The sequence below is a fragment of the Ixodes scapularis genome, unplaced genomic scaffold (genome assembly GCF_016920785.2).
Source record: "Ixodes scapularis isolate PalLabHiFi unplaced genomic scaffold, ASM1692078v2 PGA_scaffold1__304_contigs__length_218370807, whole genome shotgun sequence".
Lineage (NCBI taxonomy): Eukaryota > Metazoa > Arthropoda > Arachnida > Ixodida > Ixodidae > Ixodes > Ixodes scapularis.
The window spans coordinates 39765115-39786672 of NW_024609846.1; the positions used below are offsets into that span (position 1 = coordinate 39765115).

At 41.4% G+C, this 21558-nt stretch overlaps 1 protein-coding gene across 1 annotated transcript; it reads right to left on the reverse strand.

Moving 5' to 3' along the window:
• Positions 1 to 6866: 6866 nt before the first annotated feature.
• Positions 6867 to 21320, reverse strand: LOC115317933. The gene is made up of 7 exons (XM_040214444.1): positions 21278 to 21320; positions 21140 to 21207; positions 15595 to 15693; positions 13171 to 13246; positions 10164 to 10237; positions 9114 to 9203; positions 6867 to 6962 (listed from the first exon to the last, which is right to left on the reverse strand). Exons 1-7 carry the CDS (start codon positions 21318 to 21320, stop codon positions 6867 to 6869), a joined length of 546 nt encoding a protein of 181 aa, XP_040070378.1.
• Between the last annotated feature and the right edge of the window lie 238 nt (positions 21321 to 21558).

Genomic DNA, 21558 nt, shown 5'->3' on the forward strand with positions numbered 1-21558 from the left:
TAAAGAGCCTATAAAGATACCTCGGAATAATTGCGTTCTACCGGGATTTAATTCCACACTGTTCCGAGATATTCCAACCGCTCATCACCTTCTAAAGAAAGCCGTCAGGTGGTGTTGGGCCGAGCGACAGCAATGCGCATTCGCAGCCCTTGAAAAGCCATGTCTGACAACGCGTGTTTACAGCTCCCAGATTTGAACAAGTCGTTCGTTCTGCAAACAGATGCAAGCGACTGTGGCCGGGGTGCTGCCTTGCTGCAGGAGTATGGCACTGTGCTTCGGCCAGTTGCTTTCACGAGCCACACGCTAACTCAGCCAAGCGCAACTACAATGTCGCCAGAACGTGAATGTCTCGCCATTATTTATGCTTTGCAGCGCTTCAACATGTACCTAGATGGCGCAACGTTCCAGATTCAATCTGATCACTTAGCGCTCTCATGACTAAGAGGACTCAAAAATCCAGCTGGACGGCTTGCTTGTTGGGCGCTTACGCTACAACAGTACGACTACTCCATCGTCTACCGCCCGGGGTCAACCAACAAAGTGGATGATGCGCTCTCTCGTGGTCCCCTTCCCGACGACACTCGCTGGACGCCCATGGCTTGGTGACCGTCGCGGCCACAGTACGAGGACTCCAGATTCACGGCGGGGTACATTGGTGAACCACGAGGAGCTTCGCGAGGCACAGCTGGATGATGGACTCTGTCAACGCGTGTTCGCTTAGCTGGCAGCAAGAAGTCCAGTCGACCGCCAAAGTGACAAGGAGCTCGACTCCTACTTGATGAGCGACGACGGCCTCCTGCTGCGCTACATCCCGCAGGCCGACGACGATCCGGATGGCTCGGCATTCCGAACTGTGATATCCCGCAAGCTACGTAAGCTTTTCATCCGATACATGCATGACTCTGCCTAGGCAGGACACAGCAGTGGGAGCAAAACTTATGAACAGTTATCCCAACTTGCTACCTGGCCAGGCATGAGGCAGGATGTGCTCCGATACGCTCGTAGCTGCTCGGTGTGCCAGAAGGCAAAACCACATGGTGGACCGCCCCCCCCCCTCTTCTTGTCTCACGCAACCAATTGTGAGTCAGAGCCTTTGGCAGATTTTTTGCTTTGACGTCATGGGCCCTTTCCCACGTACTACCCGCGGCAATCAGTACTTGTTCGTGGTAACCGAACTTGAAGCATTCGCTAGATTTGGCTTTTCTGGACAGCTTGTAAGCTATAATGCCTCCTATCTCACGATTGATTAAGGTGCTCTTGGACGCATGCGCGGTGCTGGGAATTAAGCACGAAAGAACTTCCCCATAGCACTTGCAAGCAAACATCACTAAAAGGGTAAATCTGAAACTTATAGGTGCTCTGCAATCATGTTTAAGCGTCTACCTTTTTTGCGGTTTCCACGTCTCTTGGGATTCGGGCAAGCCAGCGGGCACGGAGAGAGTAACTAAATATCAGGGAGTCATATTTTAACTGGACGACGCGGAGATCTCCTCCACCTACGAGGGCGACCCGCGTTGCCCAAAGCGCGCAATATGTGACGTCTTTGGTCCTGGGCTTACTACTGGTCAGAGCCGCTAAAAGCTTTTCTTTTAGCCGAGACACAAAATATAAGTGTCGCGAACCGTTTCAATTATGTATAAAAGTAGTTTTTGTTCAGTATTTAGATCAGAAAAGAAACAAATGGAGTTTATAAAGTACGGATACAAGAAACGACCCGTTGACAAACACGCCACCAAGCGGCGAAAAAAAAACGGCGCATACTAGAAAGGGATAGTGGGATGAGGCTCCGACGAACGGCGAGCGTAGAAAGGTTCCGGATGTACGCGGCGGCGCTGCGGTCGTATACCGGCTCGAGGATCCGACCGGTTCCGAGCGTTCGGAATGCTTTCGGCGCGGGCTTGGCTGGCGATTTGGCCATTTGGCGCCATGCCAGCGCGAAGTGGCTCCCGTTCTGAACTGATCTTTACCCCGTGTTTGCTGTCGTTTTTTGCGAATGAAGTGTTATGCCGAATTATTCGTTAATCGCGCAACAAATGTAATGCGAGCCGCCCTGGCCACCTGTTTCTTACAGCCTATCAAACACGTGCTTTAGTGGTGCCCTCTCGAGCCGTCGACATGGAGTGCGGCAGCCGTGAGAGTTCGATTAGCTCACTACTCCTCCTCTAGTTCATGGCCACTAAAGCCAGGACCTACGACGTCATGAAGGAGGTTATTTTTTGCACGTTTTTGTAATTCTAATTTGCCTATAACTTTTAAAATAAAGCGAAATTTGAGAAAAGAGAAGTTTCTTTATGTTACTACGTTCAGTGCGTTCAGGTTCGGTGCAAATTAAAAACCAGTCAAAAAGTTGTTGTAGGGCCCCTTAAAGAGGGGGCGCACCTCAGAGCCCCATAGAGAATACATGAGGTTTTTCCCCAGCTTAGAAAAATTCTCACATTATAACGGCTGCGCGGATCTTCTTGAAATATTCGGCTTTAAAGACATTGAGGCATTATCGAGACATTAAGCAGAACAAACGTTTTATTATAAATTTAGTTACATTCCTTAAAAAATCATGTAAATGGTGAAAATCGGCTAATTCGGCACTCTTGCGTTCGGAGCGAATTTACAAAATTATCTAAGTGCAAACAGAAAACGTATTTCATTTACTGTCTTCTAAATTTATTACGGAATCGAATAACATCAAATTTATTCATGTAAGTAGATCTGTTTTGTAACTACAGAGAATATATAGAACCAAGGTGTCGGTCCTCGTTTTCATTGTTTTTAAGGTGCCTCTCTTTCCCGTGAAGTGGCGCTGGATGTCCACGATATCCGAAATCGACCGTTCGGCGATCGGCCGGATCGGCACTCTGCAAGGTGTTCTTCCGCGGCCGTATTCGCGCCCGTGTCCCAGTTCATTTTGCACGCCGAGGCGTCAGTGTGCGTGTCTCGCTTTCCTGGTTCTCGGTGGATAGGTCTCCGTGTTTTCGCACGTGGCAAATTCACCTTGGAGTTATGGGTCGAAGACAACCGTCCTATGGCAAGCGGACCGCGAGGTGTTCCACAACCTCGTAGTCCGTCAATGCGTTGTGCTTGTTTGTACTTTTTTTTTTTGGCGCACAGTTTTATTTTATCGTTACCTTTCACACAAACGTCCTTCGGCTTCGGGGTCGTGGAAATCGGGGATGAGCACCGTACGGTTCGTGGTCACCGCAATCTGATGCGGGGAAAAACAGGTCACCTGCTCTATAGTCAGGGTATTCCTAGGGGAGGGGATAACTCGCTGTTCTCCTGGAAATTCACATATTGCCCAAAAAGGCGAAATGGGTAGTATTTAGGGTACCTTTTTTCCGGTGTTTATTTTTGAGCAAAAATCGGCGCATGTTTTTGGGTGCTTATTTTTCTAAACACCAGCGTATTATGGTTGAACGTCTCGTGATGACGCTGAAAAGTGTTGATAACGGAGGAAAAAAATGCGAATGGACAAGAAAATTTCAAATTTCCAATTCTATCCACGTATCTCATACGCTCTTCTCGTGGGAGAATCTATCCCAACGAAAAATGCCTACGTCATGTAGCTGTGAACGCATACGCAGTGTACAACCTTTTGGCCAAGAGATCTATTGCACACGCTCGAACGCGCTTCACAGCCCAGTAGACGAAGCTAGTGGCACCCAGAAGGCGAGTTTTTGAATGGTCTGTAGTAGGCAAAAGAAACAAATAACAATCAACGCATCCCAGTTCCCCAAGCGAAGAGGCGCGTTTCTAAGGTCATTGGTTCCGGACGATACAAATGTTGTTGGCGTTGTGTTCCAAGAACCACACCGACCTCTGAATAGGAACTGGAAGGATGGAGGATCGACGAGATAAAATGTTTCACAAACTTCTACACAAGGCGTTTCGAAGAAACTAGCCGTCGCTAGGGCGGGAGCAGTCACCGACTGGAGTATTTTGGTTTTACACAGGCCCAATATTCCCAACCACCGGAGTTTTTTGGTGTTAACCAATTTAGTATTTTCGTCACCGGCGGATGTTTATCAACTCAGAATATTAAAGGTTCTCCTGAAAATTATGTTTATTTTTTTCTTGGTGAATAGAGGTGATTTGTTGAGTTCAAAACTTCACATTATCAAAATAACAAACATCAAAATCCTGAACACCGGATAATGAAGATACTAAAAGGCTAAGGTGCCGGAAGGCAACCCTGAAATGCAACAATATTTATTTACTTTGACTTCGAAACGTATTTTTGTAAGGAAAACTGAACTAGGGCAAGAAAGAAGGGAGAATGAAAGGGCCGGGAAGGGAAAGGTAGTTCGGAAGAATAGAGTGAGGAGAATAGGGAGTTTCAGCAGAACGTTTCCGCAGCCCGCTAAGCGCCATTTTAGGTCTGCGTTATCCGTCACGAGACCTTGAACTATGCAGAAAAACTGGAGGCGTGCATGCTCAGTTGCGGCGCTTTCTTTGGGGATACTGACGCGGAAAAGAAAAACGGCCTGCTAAATCTCAGTATCTCCAAAGCTGACTAGTAACGTCACGCAGAGGAAACGGCGGCCAAACGTTTCGGGCGTAGAAAATCAACCTCCTTTCGAGATATGCTCATGAAGGTGGTGCATATGTTATGTTTGAAGCGACGCATAGCAAACGCCTCAACGATCGCGATTCATTTTAAAGACTGACCTACGCAAATGATAATCTACAACGCGGTCAAAAGCGATGTCTTGGGCACCCCGATAAGCCGTTTTTGTTCGCACTGCGGATTATCGGTTTCCCGAAGTTAGCACAAAGAAGTTCAAAGTGGGGAGTTTCTGTGTGCCTAACAGAAAACGAACCACCCTAAACATTCCATAGCCTCGCTCAGTGAAGTGGCCTACTAATCCTTGGGGTCTCGTGTCTGTTCTGAAAACGGAGAAAAAAAGAAACTCTTGAACGTTTTTGTTTAGACCTGAGTGACACACCACACCCCTTTCGCAACAAGAGTCGTAGCAAATTTCTACCTCTCCTACAGACCGCTTCATGTTTCACTAGGAGGATCGGAGAGAAAAAAAATGCCCTCCCCCTCTCACCCCGTATGTTGTCTGCTCCGCCGTGTGGGCTGTACCTAGCATCCGGATGGCGTTCAAACTCGGTTTAAAATCGCGTCATTTTGGAAATTTCAAGCGCAGATGCGCGGACTTTGATGTGTAATGTGTAATGCTATGTAATGTAATATAAGCCAGTAAATAAAACCACCAGTAGGTCCACAGCCATTACCACAAGCAGTGGGTTTACAAGCAATCGTCGAGCCACCTCAGGTCACCACGGCTTCCCCAACTTTGCATAGGTGCATGCGGACTAGAAAGTATTTGCCTTAATTGCGTAAAAGAATAAAAGATTGGTTGAGCACGGGCTCTCACGTACTTTAGGACGGAAACCTTCTCGTGGGCGCGGTCGCACGCCCGGCTGCCATAAAAACCAGTGGGCGAATAAGTACGGTTTCTCGTATTCCTCTCATGCTGCATTACTTCAGGGTGTTTTTCGGAAATGGGTGGGAATCTTCGGCACACTTGCTTCGTGGCAAGGCGATGCCGTTGAGACGCATCTCTCTTATCTTCTTCCATCTTGGGCATGATCTTGCAAAGCACACGGCCGCAGGACGCATGCGAGCTCATCGGGAACGCAAAAAATTACTATTTATTTATACTCATATATAATGTCGAAAGCAACAGGAAGAGCCTTTACCGTAGGCCCCGCAGACGAACGCCGATAGATGTAAGTCCTATCACACATATCCCGCTATAAAGTCTTTGCCCCCCCCCCCCCCCCCCAGCGTAATCAAGCATATATGAATTTTTCACAAGAAACGTGGTGGAGGACGTGGACGTGCTCACGCATTCATGCGCGAGCAATCAAGAAGTCACTTACTTAGCCGCAGTAAAGCCTGGGTAGATTTTAATAGGATTCAAAGAACCGCAAATCTGTCACATGCTGGGACGTACTTCAGACGAAAATCGCGTCTACGCCAATGTAGTGTGTCGCTGCGGCGCGGTTACGTGATCTAGTTTAGACCAATCGGAGCGTGCTTTCAAAAGGGCTGCGAGTCTGCGGCTGCCACAGCAGACGAATAGGAGGAGCAATCGCGTCCGTATGCAGGATACCTCATAAGCCGAAATGCGGCGCCTCGCCTGCACCTAGTAGGACTGCCCGCGGCACGATAAAACGATGGCGTTACTTGGATAACTCAAGATATCCAGCGCTTTAAGCCACGATTGCCTTGCGCGCCATCTGCACTGATCATGTACTTCCACCCCTCCTAAAGCCTGCAGCTGTTTGGGGGCACAATATATAGAATTGATTAATATATTGATTGATGTAATGACTTAGTTGTGTATTCAAGTATTTTCAAAAGGGAAACAACGATGTCCCACGCACTCAAATGTCTAATTTGAACTTATCGTGTGATTCAGTTTACGATCTTGAGAATTTACAATGGGATGTTTCAGAAAGATAAATTTTAAAAAAGGCATATCAGAAAATTTATAAAAACAGGTGTGTCCTAAGTCATGGTATTGTTTTAAATTAAAACCAATTTCACCGAGACATTCTGGCAGTTTTTCGTATTGTAAATCTCCTTTTTCTCGAAGTATCAAACATACTTCTATATAACACCTTCCTCCTATAACCTCGAAAATAGTTGGCCCTGCAGGATAGGAAGTTATGTGGTTGTCACTTATAGTGACTACGTAAATAGAACTACACCGTTTGCATTTTTATCTTGAAATATTTGCAGGACAAGAACAAATGAGTATTTCGTATATCAAATCGAAGCAGTACCGGGAGATACAATTCCCAAAATCTCGTGCTTAGCAGCAGTAAACACAATTCAGTGCCCAAGGTTTTTTTATTTACAATAGTGTCAGGGTATCGTTATCAGTTGTCGGAAAGTATTTATTTCCGTGGCAAAATCCACTCAAGCAGATGCCGAGCCCGCCTTTTTTTAGCTAAAAAAGAAGAGACATGTTTCGGTGAACATTTGGTTTCTTAATCAAATGTAACAAATTGGTTGACATAGAGCTAAATGACGTTTAACACGACACTTTTCTGCGGCACAAGCCATAACTGAGCATACGCGTCTTTGTGTCTTTCGCGAAATAAATAATTAAATGTGCGACATAAAAAAATATATCTTAAAAGATAGGTCATCCACAAACAAAAATCATCATATTACTTTGCAGTTTTTATTACAATACATAAAATAGGTCTAAAGCACTAGCAAATATTTGAATTCAAGATAATATTTTACAGAAAGAAAATTGTGTTATCGCCCAAATTTGTCTTAAATTGAGTAAAGTCTTCATTATTAAATTATTTACTCATATATCGTAGACCTTTAGAAATAAAACGGCTAATTGTAGCCGAGGAACAAAATTTCACATGTTTACATTATTCAAGAAAAAAACATAAATCAACTACGCATTATCACAATAAAGAATCAGGTCATAGGTGGTTCTGAAGCTTTTCACAATAAGTTATCCATGTTTCAAAAGTGTATAATTGTCTAAGTGATAATCACTGATCTCTATAATAATTTGTTGGATCGTGCATCCCCGCTTTGTCGCTGCAGCTTGAGTGCGGCCACCGGAAGGAAGAGGAGGATATAAGAGCATGCGAGGATTTTAGAAACACAAAACTTTAATCCGAAAGATTATTGAATACACGCAAAGCTAGTTCTTAGATTGTTGGGACTGGGATGTACTACAGTGTTATCTGAAGGACTTTCCTTAAAGGCGCATGAGGTGCGCTTTCTGCCCGTTGACTCAGGAGACACTCTACCATATAATATTATTATGTTGGTTGCATTACACTATCTGGAAGAGCCGTAGGGTAGCGCGGCATGCCAAGGTGATGTACAACCTGCAAGCCGGTTCTTTTCTTGTAGTATCCTACATATTCGAGAGGTGTGTCAGGCTCTGGGAGATGTCCCAGATTGGTTTCCTCTCCTCGACGGGCTGGTTGCTTTAAGATCCTTCTAGTCAAACAGTGTTGGCCGTAACTCGTCTTGTATGTTAGCAAAATGTTAGCCTGCGGGGCTTTTTTCTGCACTAAAAGCATTGTGGCAATAAATATGAAAGGATGTAAAGCTAGCTTTCTTTGCCTTTGTTGTTCTAACGCGTGAAAACGCTAAAGGTCGGCGTGGGACACTGCGCGTTCACGTCCGCAACAATTCCTTTGGTGCCAACAGTATGTCCTACCCTATTGACGTTTGGAAAAAAAGAAAACTCATTTAACGCGAAAGAAGGTAAAACAAAAAACTCTCCCGGCTCAGTCGTAGAGTTTCGGTTGCAAACTCGTAGGCTCTTTGGTTTGATTCCTGTCATGGGGCATTTAGTATTTTGCTCTTTCTTATATAATAATTACCACTTCTCAATTATGTTTTGTTTCGTACAGGTTGTCATCTTAAGTACGAGTTACGCATTTCATAGCGGTTTCCGTGGTGTTCTGTTGCACTTTCTAAAGACGTTATTAATATAAGCCAAGGAACGGCAAATGACTCTTCAGCACTACTTTCTGGCTGCAAGTTTTTACATTTCAAATTCAGCGGTGTAACGTCAGTAACAATCGTTACACAGATGCGCAACTTGCGACATTTCTAAATGTCTAAAAAATGCTGTCACCTTCTGCGTTATCACGCAAAGACGTGAATGAAGTAAGGAAGAGTCGGATTCGGGAAGGAGGACGTGGATGCTTTACGAGCTCTTCCTCGCACTATAAATTTAACAATTTTGTTTTCGCAATTAACTTTTGTTTGGGGATAATGTCACGTGCTTCTGCGTATATTTGTTTGTGTTGAGTCACGATTACTTTACTACCGAAATATTTCTTACAATGCATTAAGCGACCATTGCTCATGAAGAGTGGATAGATTTGGTGTCGTAAATACGGTCAAACCTTCAGTCTAGTTACACGCCTGCACGTTAGCATGCAGGCGTGATCTCTCGTTCTAAACGGTCCAATTCAATTGGAACGCAGTCAGCCACAATTAAACACAAATATGTAGACCAGCGTTTATCTAGTCTAACCTTAACCCAATCTATAATATATTTGAAACAATGCGACAGGGCCCTCACTGGTACGTGTTTAATAGTACTCACTTTGCATTCGGTACGATCCTTGTAAATTCCGTAGGAATACCCGAAGTCAGCTGATTGGCAAACATACAGGCAGTTTTCCACAGAATCGTCCTGGAGAATGCAAGTTAGAAAAAAGCCATGACTCACTCTTTATAAAGCAGCAATAACATTTGCTTCCCAACATCATTGGGATAGAATTAGATATACGGGGAGTTTCAGGTAAACAACGCAAATAAATAAGAATAGCTTCTGCACGCTACGTATCTCGGAACAACGCAGTATTTTTTGCAGTCCTATTGAGCGAGTCATAAAACTTTAGAGATAAACACAAGTGTCTAATTAACAAACAATAAATAGCTAACTTTTTTAAACATTGCTTTTGTACGCACACCATCTAATACAAAAATTGCAAAGCGCGTTGAAATAAACAAATTGTGTCGTTCGTACTGAAGGTAGTATTCTGTTTAATGGATTTAAACATAAAAAATGGCGAGATTTAAAAATAATTACGTGTGCACGTGGGACTTTTTTTAATTATCGCGCGATAATTACGAGGTTTCAGAACACCTCAATACTAAATAAACACACGTAGGCCACCTTGTGGAAAATGTCACGATATGTTCCTAAATGTGCTCCACATACTTTGCATTGGACAATCTGCGCACAAATTTTTGTTTTGAAAAGTTAGGTAATTCGTTTATTTTAAGTAGGCACTTAGGCACATCGCCAAAATATCTGGGGTCGCCTAACAAGTCTGTGAACGATTCTGCATTGGTTCGACGCGCGTAGCATCCATCATATATTTTGATACGTTATTGTCACAAATTAACTCAAACACACTGCCTATGGTTTCTATGAAAAAGTATTTAACAAAACCATAAACTTAGTTTTATAGCTCAATATTGAGTTGCCTGTTCACTGCAGAATATTGCATTTGCTTGCCAATGAGCTGTTGTGCCTAAATAACCAAATATGAAAAATGGGGAAGAAAGTTAAACAATAATATCATTTCTACTTTACGTCTGGCTTGTATTGCGTTTTATAATTATATTTATTTGTTTTCTAACTCACCGTTGACACTGGTTGGCAATTATGAAACTGGGCTTGCAACTCAGGAAGTTGGCTCCATACTTGTTGAATGTTCGCTGTCGTAATGGAAATGTATGAAATATTAGTTTTGCGTGGTATTGGGCATGGCTAAAGACAAACCTTCGGAATGTGTAGTTTATAACAAATTCCTTAAAAAAAGAATTAAAAAACGGTATGTTGGAGGAACCCGGGAATTGAAACATAAAGCTGGATCTTTTTATGGATATTATTGTCAGTTTATGAACGTCGCTTGCTCCTTTAAGTAGTTGGGCTAGTGAAACGCTCTCTAAGAAATGCTTTCCTTTGAAAATAACTCTATATCCTTAAAATAAACTATCATTCGTTTATGATCCGCTTGAAATGGTAATGTTTTCTCGAGGAGAAAATTCGACGTACAAATATAAACAATTTAAAAACGGAATATGAATTTGTTGTATGTAGTTTAAGAACCAAACCTGAAAGATGTTCGTATAGAAGAATTAAATAGTTGTATGGTTGTGTGTGGAACGTTACAAAAACTTGTTCCAAAACTTACGCTGTCGGGGATAATGTAAACATTCAGCAAAAGCAACTATTTGAGAAAAACAAACTCCGCTGCCAATGTAGCTTTCGAACGGCTGCCGCATTGCGGTTTTATGAAATAAAACGCCATCTGCTCCAGTGGCACTCCACTGCATCTTTCTGCGTCACGCCTACTTGATTATGGAACACCGTAAGTTACGTGATTCCTACAAAACTACAATATCCGATGCTGTACCCATCGCCTGATAAATGGACTAAAATTTGAGGTTCCAATAATTCCGCTCAAGAAAAACGTTTTTGGTGAGTTAATAAGGCAATACCACGGAATCTTCTCATAATATTTAATTTGCGGGTCTTAGCGGATTAGACCAGGTACTTATAAGCTTTCTCATATAGCAATAACCAGCTTAATTAGGGATAAGTTTTTATATTTCTTTGTACAGTTTCATATGACCAATACCGGCATTATGGACTACTGCAGCTTATCGACCAAAATTATCTTGATGACACGTTGAAATTCTATGATGCTTTATAACCGTGATTGTGTTACATCAGGCTTAACTGGAGTGCGGTTGACGCAATGAAAAAGCCTTTGACATGATTTTTCTCACTTTCCCGAAGGAACATATCATGAGCATATCTGAACAAATATTCTTCTGGGACCAATGTTGCGTGAAATGTTACGCGCTACAGCTTAACTTTGTTTTGTTGTGAAACACAGTTGTGACTCTCCATGTGACCTTTGGGGAGGTTCTTATTTATTTTACCCTTCTCAAATATCAAATACTTCTCGAGGGGAAACTTTTGTCTGGAATGCTCCACACTAACAGGTCAAAGTCCCGTCCGAATAATCGACAACGAGAGCTGAGGAAGAGATAACACTCGAGCCACCAGTATTGCTTGTCGGTCTTGTCCTTTCCTTTATTTTTTTATTCTTCATTTAGAAGTTACCACACACTGCACGAAGGCCTTAGTTCAGGAGAGTTACAAACGTGATTTTTTTTTCTTGCTTCAGTTGGCAGAGCACATTTGCTAGTCACAATCGCTTTGCTAGTCAAAACACAATTGTGTTTTGCAAGCCCCAATGTTGCCCTATACACGTGGAACCAGATAACCCTATGTACACCCGTCGGAAATAGGAAAATGAATACGTTACCTGGTTTCTGGCCTGTTTTACAGCTCCCTAAAGCTATATTAACTCTCAACGTCTAAAATGGCACGTGGCTTGGGGGTCTTAATTTTGCGTTCTAGCCCTCTTCTGGAACAGAACTCGCTCCAAAAGTTGCAGGAGCGTCAAAAACGAGAAGATGGCTGTTCACCTTCATCTCGTTCAAGAGTGTACTTGCCTGCTGGCCTGTGACAGCACCCCACGAGCGTATTTGCGCTTCGTTTGCGCTCAAAGGTTCCGTGTATGTTGATGCTTCGCAAACTCTATGGTGACAGCGTAGAAAAACAATCCCACACCACATACTCAGAAAGACAAGCACACGCGCTGAACTTACAAGTCTCGTGTATTCAACTACTTCGTTCGTCTCTTAAACGTCTGGATTGACTCTCCAGAACGGAATAAGCAGAAGAAATAGCACAAAATACAAAAAAGGCTAAAATCAGGGCAAAAAACAAAAAAACAAAAAGAAAAGAAAAGGAAAAGTAAAAGAAACGAGAAAAGGAAATCCTTTTTTTCGTATCTTTATTTTTACGTTTATTTATTTTTTTTTACATTTTTATTGTCTTTGCCTTGTCTTTCGCCTTTTTGTAGTTTGCGCTATTTCTTCTGCTTATTACGTTCTGGAAAGTCAATCCAGACGTTTAAGAAAAGAACGAAGTAGTTGAATACACGAAAGTTGTACGCACAGCGCGTGTGCTTGTCTTTTTGAGTAACTAGTGAGTGATTGTTTCTCTGCGCTGTGACCGTAGAATACGATTCACTAACTGGCCCAAATATCCATCATATACCGCAATGCTTCGCACCTCGTCTCGTCAAATTTAATAAAGTTTTTGTTTCTAAGGTCAAAACATGACTTCCTGTCCTTCCTCCGAATGTAACACGCAGCAGAGCATTCCAACTAATAGTACAGCAGTAGTTGTAATGATATATAAAGCACTCAACTTCGTGCCTTAGGACGATGTATTTTGTGTCGTTCATTTCTATTGTGCCACGTTTCCTGGCTGATTGTGCTGCACCTCGACAAGGTTTCCAATCTCATCAAGCCTCCAATGGTAGGGCATGTTTTAGATTTTTCAGGCCACATAAAGTGTGCAAAAATGACTGCAGGAAGCAGGTTTACACAAAGCCTTTGATCAAAAACTGTTAACGAGTGCCTGCTTGAAGTATTGGCGATGCAGAATGTTAGGTTGGTAACAATACTTGGCAAAGAGCTAAGTGCAAAACAAATTATCATTAAAATCGCTAATTGTGTTATTCTCGACATTATAAACATAAAAATTAAATGCAAAGTCTTCTTACGTCCATCATATTGAACGCATGTTCCGTTTTTGCAAGTCCCAATGTGTGGGGGCTCTCTAGGGTCATCTCTTAGAGTCTGCAAAGAAAGCGTTGTCTCTTAAATTCACATACCACAACAATATTGTTTCAAATAGTAATAATATAGAATCTAAAAAGCAAAGCTTCCGGGGTTCAATTTGTACGGCAACACAGATGTAACCGAAAACCAGGGTATTTCGAATATATTATAATATACCGCGGTCCCTTCGTGTAAAGGAATAGCGTCTTACGGGTAGAAACCACGGCTGCTGATATACGTCTAGGCTACGGTGATTAAGGCATATAGTACTCAGAGGCGATGTATTAGGATTGACGCTTATAGAGTACCTTCATTACAATGAGAATCGCGATCGTTATGTTTAACGTTTCCGGAAATCTAGTCCATAGGTAGGTTCTTCTAGAATATGCGTAAACAAAACCTTGCTTGTCTTGAACAACTTTGATTTGTACAAAATATACTTTTTTTTTTTGCAATAGGGACGGGAAATAGATTGAAGCGTAATATTTTTTCTCAGAGTATGCAGGCACTCCTACTCGGCAAGCCATATCAAGAAACCTAGTTATTCATTCATTTGTGCCCAGGAACCTAGTTATTGATTCGTTAGTTAAGGCCACTTTAGTTTTGATTGAGTCATGCTTTACGGAAAGAATATAGAGCCAATAAATCAACATATACGCATGTGCAAAAAAAACTGTCAGCGATAACTTGCGTTGAGCTGTAGCATCTTTTTTTTTTCGTAGATGTTACGTCACGGAACGTTACGTAATATCACAGCCGTAGTGCAAGGTAAGTTTACATCTTGACCAAATATCTTATTAAAACAGTAGAACTTCAGAAACCTTTTTTTCGCAGTCTTCTGCAGCTAAATTTATTATCGACCATATAAAGAAGCCTTAGGCGCGAAAACAAAAACAGAAAGTGAAGAAAAGTAGCTTGCAACTACATTACGGTGCTTGATTTAATTAATTTTGAACAGCTAAAAAGGCCGGTGAGAAGCAGACACACAAAACATGGAGGAACGCTAACATTCAGCTGGTTTAATCAAAATTTTGTTCAAGCTGTACACCCGCCTACTCTGCTACAGACCACAGTAAAAACCTAAGATATTTACGCCCATTACAGAATATATCTCGGAACGCTCGGTTTTAGAAAGAAAGTAACAAGAAATAAAACAAACTTGTAATTTTAAAAAAACTTATGGCTTGCCAAGGCACTTGTCAGGATATAAATAAATAAAACGCTTTAAGATTTTTTTTACAGTTTTAAAAGTTGCGTGATCGTCGACGAGCTGTTTGTGACAACTCTGTGACAACCCTGCATGCGTTGCAGGTGCGAACCACAGTTATAATTCACAAAACTGTTGTAATTGAAACGTCGCCGGTTTTTACTATGTACGCCTGCCCACAACTTAGCGGAAATTTTGAAACAATAATCGTGGGGCACGTTTTATACTGAGTAACGTGCTTGTTGAAACAATGACCGTGTTTTTATTTTGCCATCAAACGGCATATTTTTGACAGCTTGCAAGATTACACAAATACAGCACTCAGATAATAATTGCAGCTAACTTCTTGATGTTGAGTGAGAGCTTATGAGGAATTCCCTGGATTTTTTATTTCGACCGCATTGAGGGTCTTCTGTTGGACTCGACATTATTTTATGTGTTTTCCAACAACAGTGATGAACGTGGAAGAAGATCTGACAACTTTCCTTGTGACAAGTTATATTCTTCTATACAAATAAAAACATCGAACATCATTGGTCTTATGTAACAAGTAAGGCAGTTAAGAAATGTCTTCGCTCAAGTATTATCGAGATTGAGGAAATACTTTTTGTCACCAGTTATATAAAACGTATGAATCCGGAACTTTTCGTAGCATCGTCAAGGTAACATTCTCAAACAACGAAAACCATTAAGATAATTCCTCCTATTAGAAATAATACTCATAAATATGTAGATTTTTCAGACAAAATATTACAGTACACTCCGCATTACAAAATTCTCCGTTTAAATGAGCTGCGCTTATTGCTTGAGGATTGTACAATAAATGTCAATATTATAGGTTTAAGTGTTCTTATCAAATTATTACTGAAAAAAGGTTAAATGAGTTGTCGCACTGCCTCTACAATGTGACCAACACGTTTGATTTCAGTAATATTTTTATTTGTTTGTATAAATGAAATATATAATCTCATTTGAACCGGTGACTCGCAATATAAATATTGAATAAATAAATTCGATAATAAATGCCATAACGCTATGCAGTCATCTTGAACTCAAATATGTATGGCACGGTCATGCCTTGTACGTACATACATTTAAAGGTTACAAATGAAGGGAATAGGGGTAAACAAGATCTTAGTAATTGTGAAGCTATACTTACGATGCACGCGGTACCATCTTTAAAATTACCCCAATATTCTGTTAAATCTGTCAGTGGCCCATTATAGCAGCTGTAAGTGCAGGTCGGCGAATATCCCGGCTAGTTCACATGAAAAAGAAATTATTCAATAAATATGTTATAAAATGATATTATACAAAAATCATATAAACAGGGAGAACGTTTTAATTTATATAAAACAAAGTCGATGCGTATTTGTCTTTAATACTTCAGTTTCTAGAGGAATAAGAAGGAGAGCAGTCGTTCATTAATCCACGCGAAAAACTGCAGTGAACAAAAATGCTGAAAATAGGTATAGAGTTTAAATAAACGGGGTTTCTTTTAGAAGCTCCGTCCTTTTAACAATTTTAACTTTAAGCTAATAAAATCTCGATTGACTTTTAACGCGCTGTTGCCATAAAGGTAAATTTGTTGAGGGGGGTGTCTATATAAGGTCAGAAATTCGAATAATTATGGCATTCAGCTATTCACTTGTGTTTACTTAAATTATTTGTTCTCCATTAAAGGTTTTCGTTTCCGTTGTTGAGTATAAGGCAAGTGAGCACAGACGACCATAAAACTATAGGGCTAGCAAAATGAGCAAAACATGTCTCTCTGTGCTAGAGAGAGGTGGCGAGAATCTACAAGAGGCACTGATCACGTGTGCAACGAAACGCCGCCCCCTGACGTCATTATTTGTGGTTGTTTAGCAACCACCTCGACTTTGATTTTTTCATGTCGTTCCCGGTGGTTGCAAGTTGGCAAAGAGCAACATTCTCTTTGAACTCGTTTCTGCTTCTCTTCTCGAATGCAGAGAAGAGAAACAGAAAGTTACCAAACTATCGGCGAATTTGCGACAGCCGTAAAAAATTGCGGTGGCTTAGCTTGGCTATGCCAGGATATACGTAGCGTGAGCTTATGCGCACAAAATGAGAGGCGCGATCAAGCGGCTCCGGTGCAGCGTCAGACTTGGCTACTGCGCAACGGAGGCGCACAGCTGGGCACGCGGCGGCGCCAGTGTGCGCCGTGTGACGTCACTGCTCCTCGCGCATGCGCAGCACTAAGCACGGCTCATTATGCGAGCAACGCGAAACTGCTCATCCACGGCCAGTATAGCTGACGCTACAAAAAGACAAGGCAGCCATGAATACGGTAACAGACAATGTGGGAGCTTAGAACACCGACGCAGCTTCATCGCTTGCGCAAAAAGCTGGCAGTCTGTTGCCTCGTATAGGAACATACGGCACCAACTGTACCTTAAAATCAGAACTTGCGCTGTGACTTCACTGCACCGGCGATCCAAGGAGCAAACGAACTAACTTGGCGTATACAAAGATACACAGTAAAACAGAAGTTCGGACAAATATTGTATTCAAGAAAGAATCACCCTCAACAAAATATTGAAAAGCATTTCTAGTACTTTTAGGCATAGCCGAATACAGTGAGTCTGCGGAGTGTTAAGCTTCCAACAGGCTATATAACGTGAATCTGTATGTCTACATTGGTGTTAGTGAGGCTGTCCAGTTAGCTAAAAGTGTTTTACTTAGGATGGCGCTCATGGAGGTGTTTCTTTGAAAAATTAAAACATGAAAATTATACATCGAAGGTTAAAATGTGGTCAATACGAGCAGGCACGCTGTTATTTAGACGGGCACACTATTTCCTGTAAAGTTATGGAAGACAACAACGTTTGGGATAAATCTACTATATTTATGCATTTTCTGGAGGAAAAATAAGGCAACTTTATGCCTCTCCTAATTGTTTACCTTATTCTTTTTTTAATACGCTTTAGCAAGAATCTTGGTGCTGTTGTTTGTGGTTTAACTAAACGAAGAAGCCATTCGGAGACTATTCTATAAAGAACAAGACTATGCGTATTGTGGAGCCCAATTACTAGACAAGGTGAGAATAGGATGAATGATAAAAGTTATAGAGACGCAGGCATAGCGAGTTCAGAAGAGCGAAAATTTTGGTTAGAGGCAAGGTTACTAAAACACTCAGTTGGGAAACTCGCCGTCGAAACCTGGGCCGGTGGCGCCCACCGAGACCGAGCTAAATGCGACAACAGCGCCACTCTTTTTCGTTTGTCTGTTCTATGGTCACCTCGAGCTTTTTGAAAACCTGTTTTTTGCGTAAAAACAAACGGAAAACACTCTTTTTGTATGAAATTTATTGGAGTTTAGTACCAAATGATGGGCGCGTGATGTTTTTATCATCTTTAGTTCGCAAGGTTTTGCGGAACAATTAATATTGTTTTTATAAAACCATGCCTCAGCGGGCCTTTCAGGTAGCGCGTCCCGACCTAGGTGCATTTTAACTTCAGGAGTCCAACGCGGCGCGTCCGCCGGGGAGACGGGGGTTCACCCCCTGTCAAAGCCAAAAATAGAAGTCACGTGCAGTTCCTCGAGTGGCCGCTGCGGGAGAAATGGTGGCGTTGTGTTCGTCATTAGCTCGGTGCTCGGAGACAGATTGGGGCCATAATTTTAGGGCTGTCTCTATGGGAGTTTCCCAACTGAGTGTTTTAGTAACGTTGGTTAGAGGTGTTCTTCAATAATGATAGGGCCGGCTACCCTTATGGGGTTTCGAAATTAGTCCATCTCTACAGGCCGGAGGCCAGGGTGCTCGCCGGCTGCCAGGGCGCTGTGACGCCGGCTGCTCAAAATTACGTGCAAAGATTGGTTATGTGAGGTCTTGAATAGTCATGATAAGATGCCGTGTGATTGCATACTATTATACGTCATTTTGTAGTTAGCGCAAGTGACACTCGGTCGACGACGGTCGGAGGCGAGGGTTTTCGTAGCATCGGAGAGCGTTGAAAACCCTCGCCTCCGACCGTCGTATTGCGCGGTCGGACGTCGGATCGGACAGTTTCGTCGTACATGTGTTTCGCGCTTAAGTGCGCGACCTAAAAAATCCGTCTAATCTCAGTCAGAAATGTGGGTGATATACGAAAGGAATATAATTAGATTTTTCTTGCACAATTTAGAGTTGATTTTAACCCCTCGAATCTCAGAATATCATTACATATATAGGTTGCTAAAAGAAAGCCGAATTGTCGCAAATTTGTTTTGATTTAAAATTAAGGAACCAATTTTGGCGTCTGGTCACACAATGAAACACAACACATTCGTGATGATAAAGGGATATACCAAATCATCTCGGCCTGACGTGTGGCAAGTTATTTCGATTTTCACACACCCTTAGAAATCTGCTGAGACAAGCTCCTCATCAATAAAAAGCGTTACGTCAACGGTCGGGTAAAAGACTACGTAATGGATCTGAGCGCATAGCTAGCAATAAAAAGAAGGCCTCAAACCCACCTCCAACCTGCTGCTTTAGCTAAACCGAAATATAGCAGCGTCATATTTTTAGTTTTGGAAGCTTTCGATGATACACGCGATAAAAAAAAAAAGAGACATGCAGCTTTGTCAACGAAATTCGCTCTGATATTCCTATATTTACAAAAAATTGGCTAAAATGGGACGTTAATGACGATGAACCTTTCTTTATCAGCATACAAACTTTTTTTTTATCAGAATATTAACTTTCTTTAAACCGTCCTTCTTCCCTAGAAGAATGTAATAATCTTCCCTAAAAGTGTTTCCGAATAAAAATTACTGACCATCTTTAACGACGCGCTAGTCAAATTTGTCTTAGTCAGTTAGTTTCCCTGTATTGCCTTGGTGTGTTTTGTTTTAGTCATTTTTGTTTTGGGTTATTTCTGCCTTGGCGTTTAAATGAAAATGCTGGCAGTATAGGCAAATAAATAAATAAAGATCCCTGCCGTTTATCTCGACAACTGTTTAGGCCCTTTAGCTTTGGTCGTATCGCTTTTTCCTCTTACTTTTAATAACTGAGTTCCGCCTTTTGCCAGAAAAAAAGGGAATAATCTGGCAAAACACAGTACGAACTTTAGCTATTTGGAATGTAGATCAAGAAATTTTATTGGATTCTATCTGGACTTCAGGTTTCCAAAAAGATTGCGAGTTAGATTTCTTTTTCCAGGATCCAAATAGCAAAAATTTATATTGGATTTTGGAGATAATGTGTATTATCTCATACCATTTTGTATTCAAGTCAGGCTCTCAAAAAATGGTCACCGCTTGGTTCACACAAACAATATATTTCGCTCTTCATTTTTGTTTCTTTTTTTTGTCAATGAAAATGTTTTCGAAAGGAAACTTTTTATTCTACTTTAGTTCGTATTCGCAGAAAAATGTAGGGCAGTTGTGAAGTTAATTGATGCTTATTCTAGAACCGTTCTTCCAAGTCGATGAGAGTGCCTAGATTGCCAATCACCCTTTGATCCGCTTTGTGTACATCAGAATATAGAGGATTAAACATATTAAAATGCAAAACGCAAAACGCAAAACATATTTTAGAGAACGATAAATAATAAAAGAAAACGTTGAGGGCGAGGTCACTGTAGCTGTACGGGTTACATTCAAGCAGCAGACGTATTTTTCCAGGGTGGGTGGACGTTATTGTACAAAAATAAATATATTTAAGCTGATTCTGAAATAAAATTGGAATTTAGTAGAGAGAGCGTTAAGAGACAGAAGTATTTGAGAGTTCAATTAATGTGAGTCACATAAATAAAATGAATGTTTAATTTCTACCTGCGGCCAACAGAATAAAAAAAGTTATAGCATTTGTATCAGACGTCCAGTCATTCTTGGACTGTGCTTTTGAGAACAAAACGTCAATGGGAAAATAAAATCTGCTTTAAAAATCATTTGATGATTGTCACGTAAAAAAAAGAGAAACAAAGCATGCAAAGCAATGTAAAGGAAATGTAGCAATGTTTGAAAATATAAAAAAAAAGCATGAAGTGTAGTTTTACATTAATTATAGGTTCATAAAAAACGGAACGAGAACACTCTAGAAGAGTATGCTCAGGCTATTTGGAACTGCAAGCTGCGGAGATTAAACCGCCAAAAGAAATTACGCCATAAAGAACAGCATGCCGGTTCTTTTTCGGCGCTTTAATTCACACAACATAGCATAGAGAGCACTAAAATAAGTTTTAGAAATTTTTAAATGCCTATGGACTCCGATCGCTCTGTGTTACGTTTGAGATAAGAGGCAGGTTTGAGTTCTAAACTCGGACACTTAAGCCAGTTTGTTTCTAGATTCAGATTATTCCAGACAGTTCAAAAAGAAGTGCGATGAGCTTTAATACTGTGCTTTACCTATGATATCTTGAACCAGATTAAGTTATTCAGATAATACTGCTATGGTTTTTATGTTTCTCCTACATCTAAAAATCTGCCATAAACAAGCAGTGAAGTTGCGTCTCCTCATTCCTTTTGCTCTATCGAGAATGTTGAAGTCCCATTGACGTTTTCTTTTTTTCTATGAAAAAAAATAACCGTGGCCATACTGTTCTTTATCATAACTTTGCCGCTCAGTGTACAAGATATACAACAATTAAACACAAAGCTGTAGCTTACGCAGAAAAATGCACTAAATGATATACAAACACGGCTCATTAAGACAAGAAATTGACTACACTGCGATTACTCATAAGCAGTGAGAAATCACTTACGTTCTCGAAATCTTCGTCTGGACATCTCTTCAAGTCAGGATCAAGTTCAGCGCACGTTATTTGACCTGCTGAGTGGAGCACAAATAGGCCGAGATAAAACCCACGTGAAGCAATAATATATAATATTTGAGGGCTTACCTAGACAAGCGGCGATTACAATGAGAAGACTCGCGGCCGGCATTATCAGTTCTCACTAAGGAGTGAAATGTAAAGAACCGTAAACTAGTGCGATATCAGTTTGAGGTACGTGCTAAGGAAAAGGCTAGCGCTGTCTCTGTCTGCAGTCGGTAGGTAATCCCCATTTTTATACATGAGGTTGTGTGAGTTAAGACACGTGTACCTATAACAATAATAGACAAAGAGATCAGGGCGCTCGCCTTATAATGTGACTTGCGAAAGTTAACAGATATGTAATGGGT

What these genes read in the sequence shown, in the direction of transcription:
- LOC115317933 (XM_040214444.1), bottom strand. Translation starts at nt 21,320, where the DNA reads ATGCCGGCCGCGAGTCTTCTCATTGTAATCGCCGCTTGTCTAG. An exon ending in ATTGCCAACCAGTGTCAACG is followed by an intron (nt 9,204 to 10,163) that starts GTGAGTTAGAAA and finishes TGCATTCTCCAG; the next exon opens with GACGATTCTGTGGAAAACTG. An exon ending in AGGATCGTACCGAATGCAAA is followed by an intron (nt 6,963 to 9,113) that starts GTGAGTACTATT and finishes CTTCTTTTTTAG; the next exon opens with CTAAAAAAAGGCGGGCTCGG.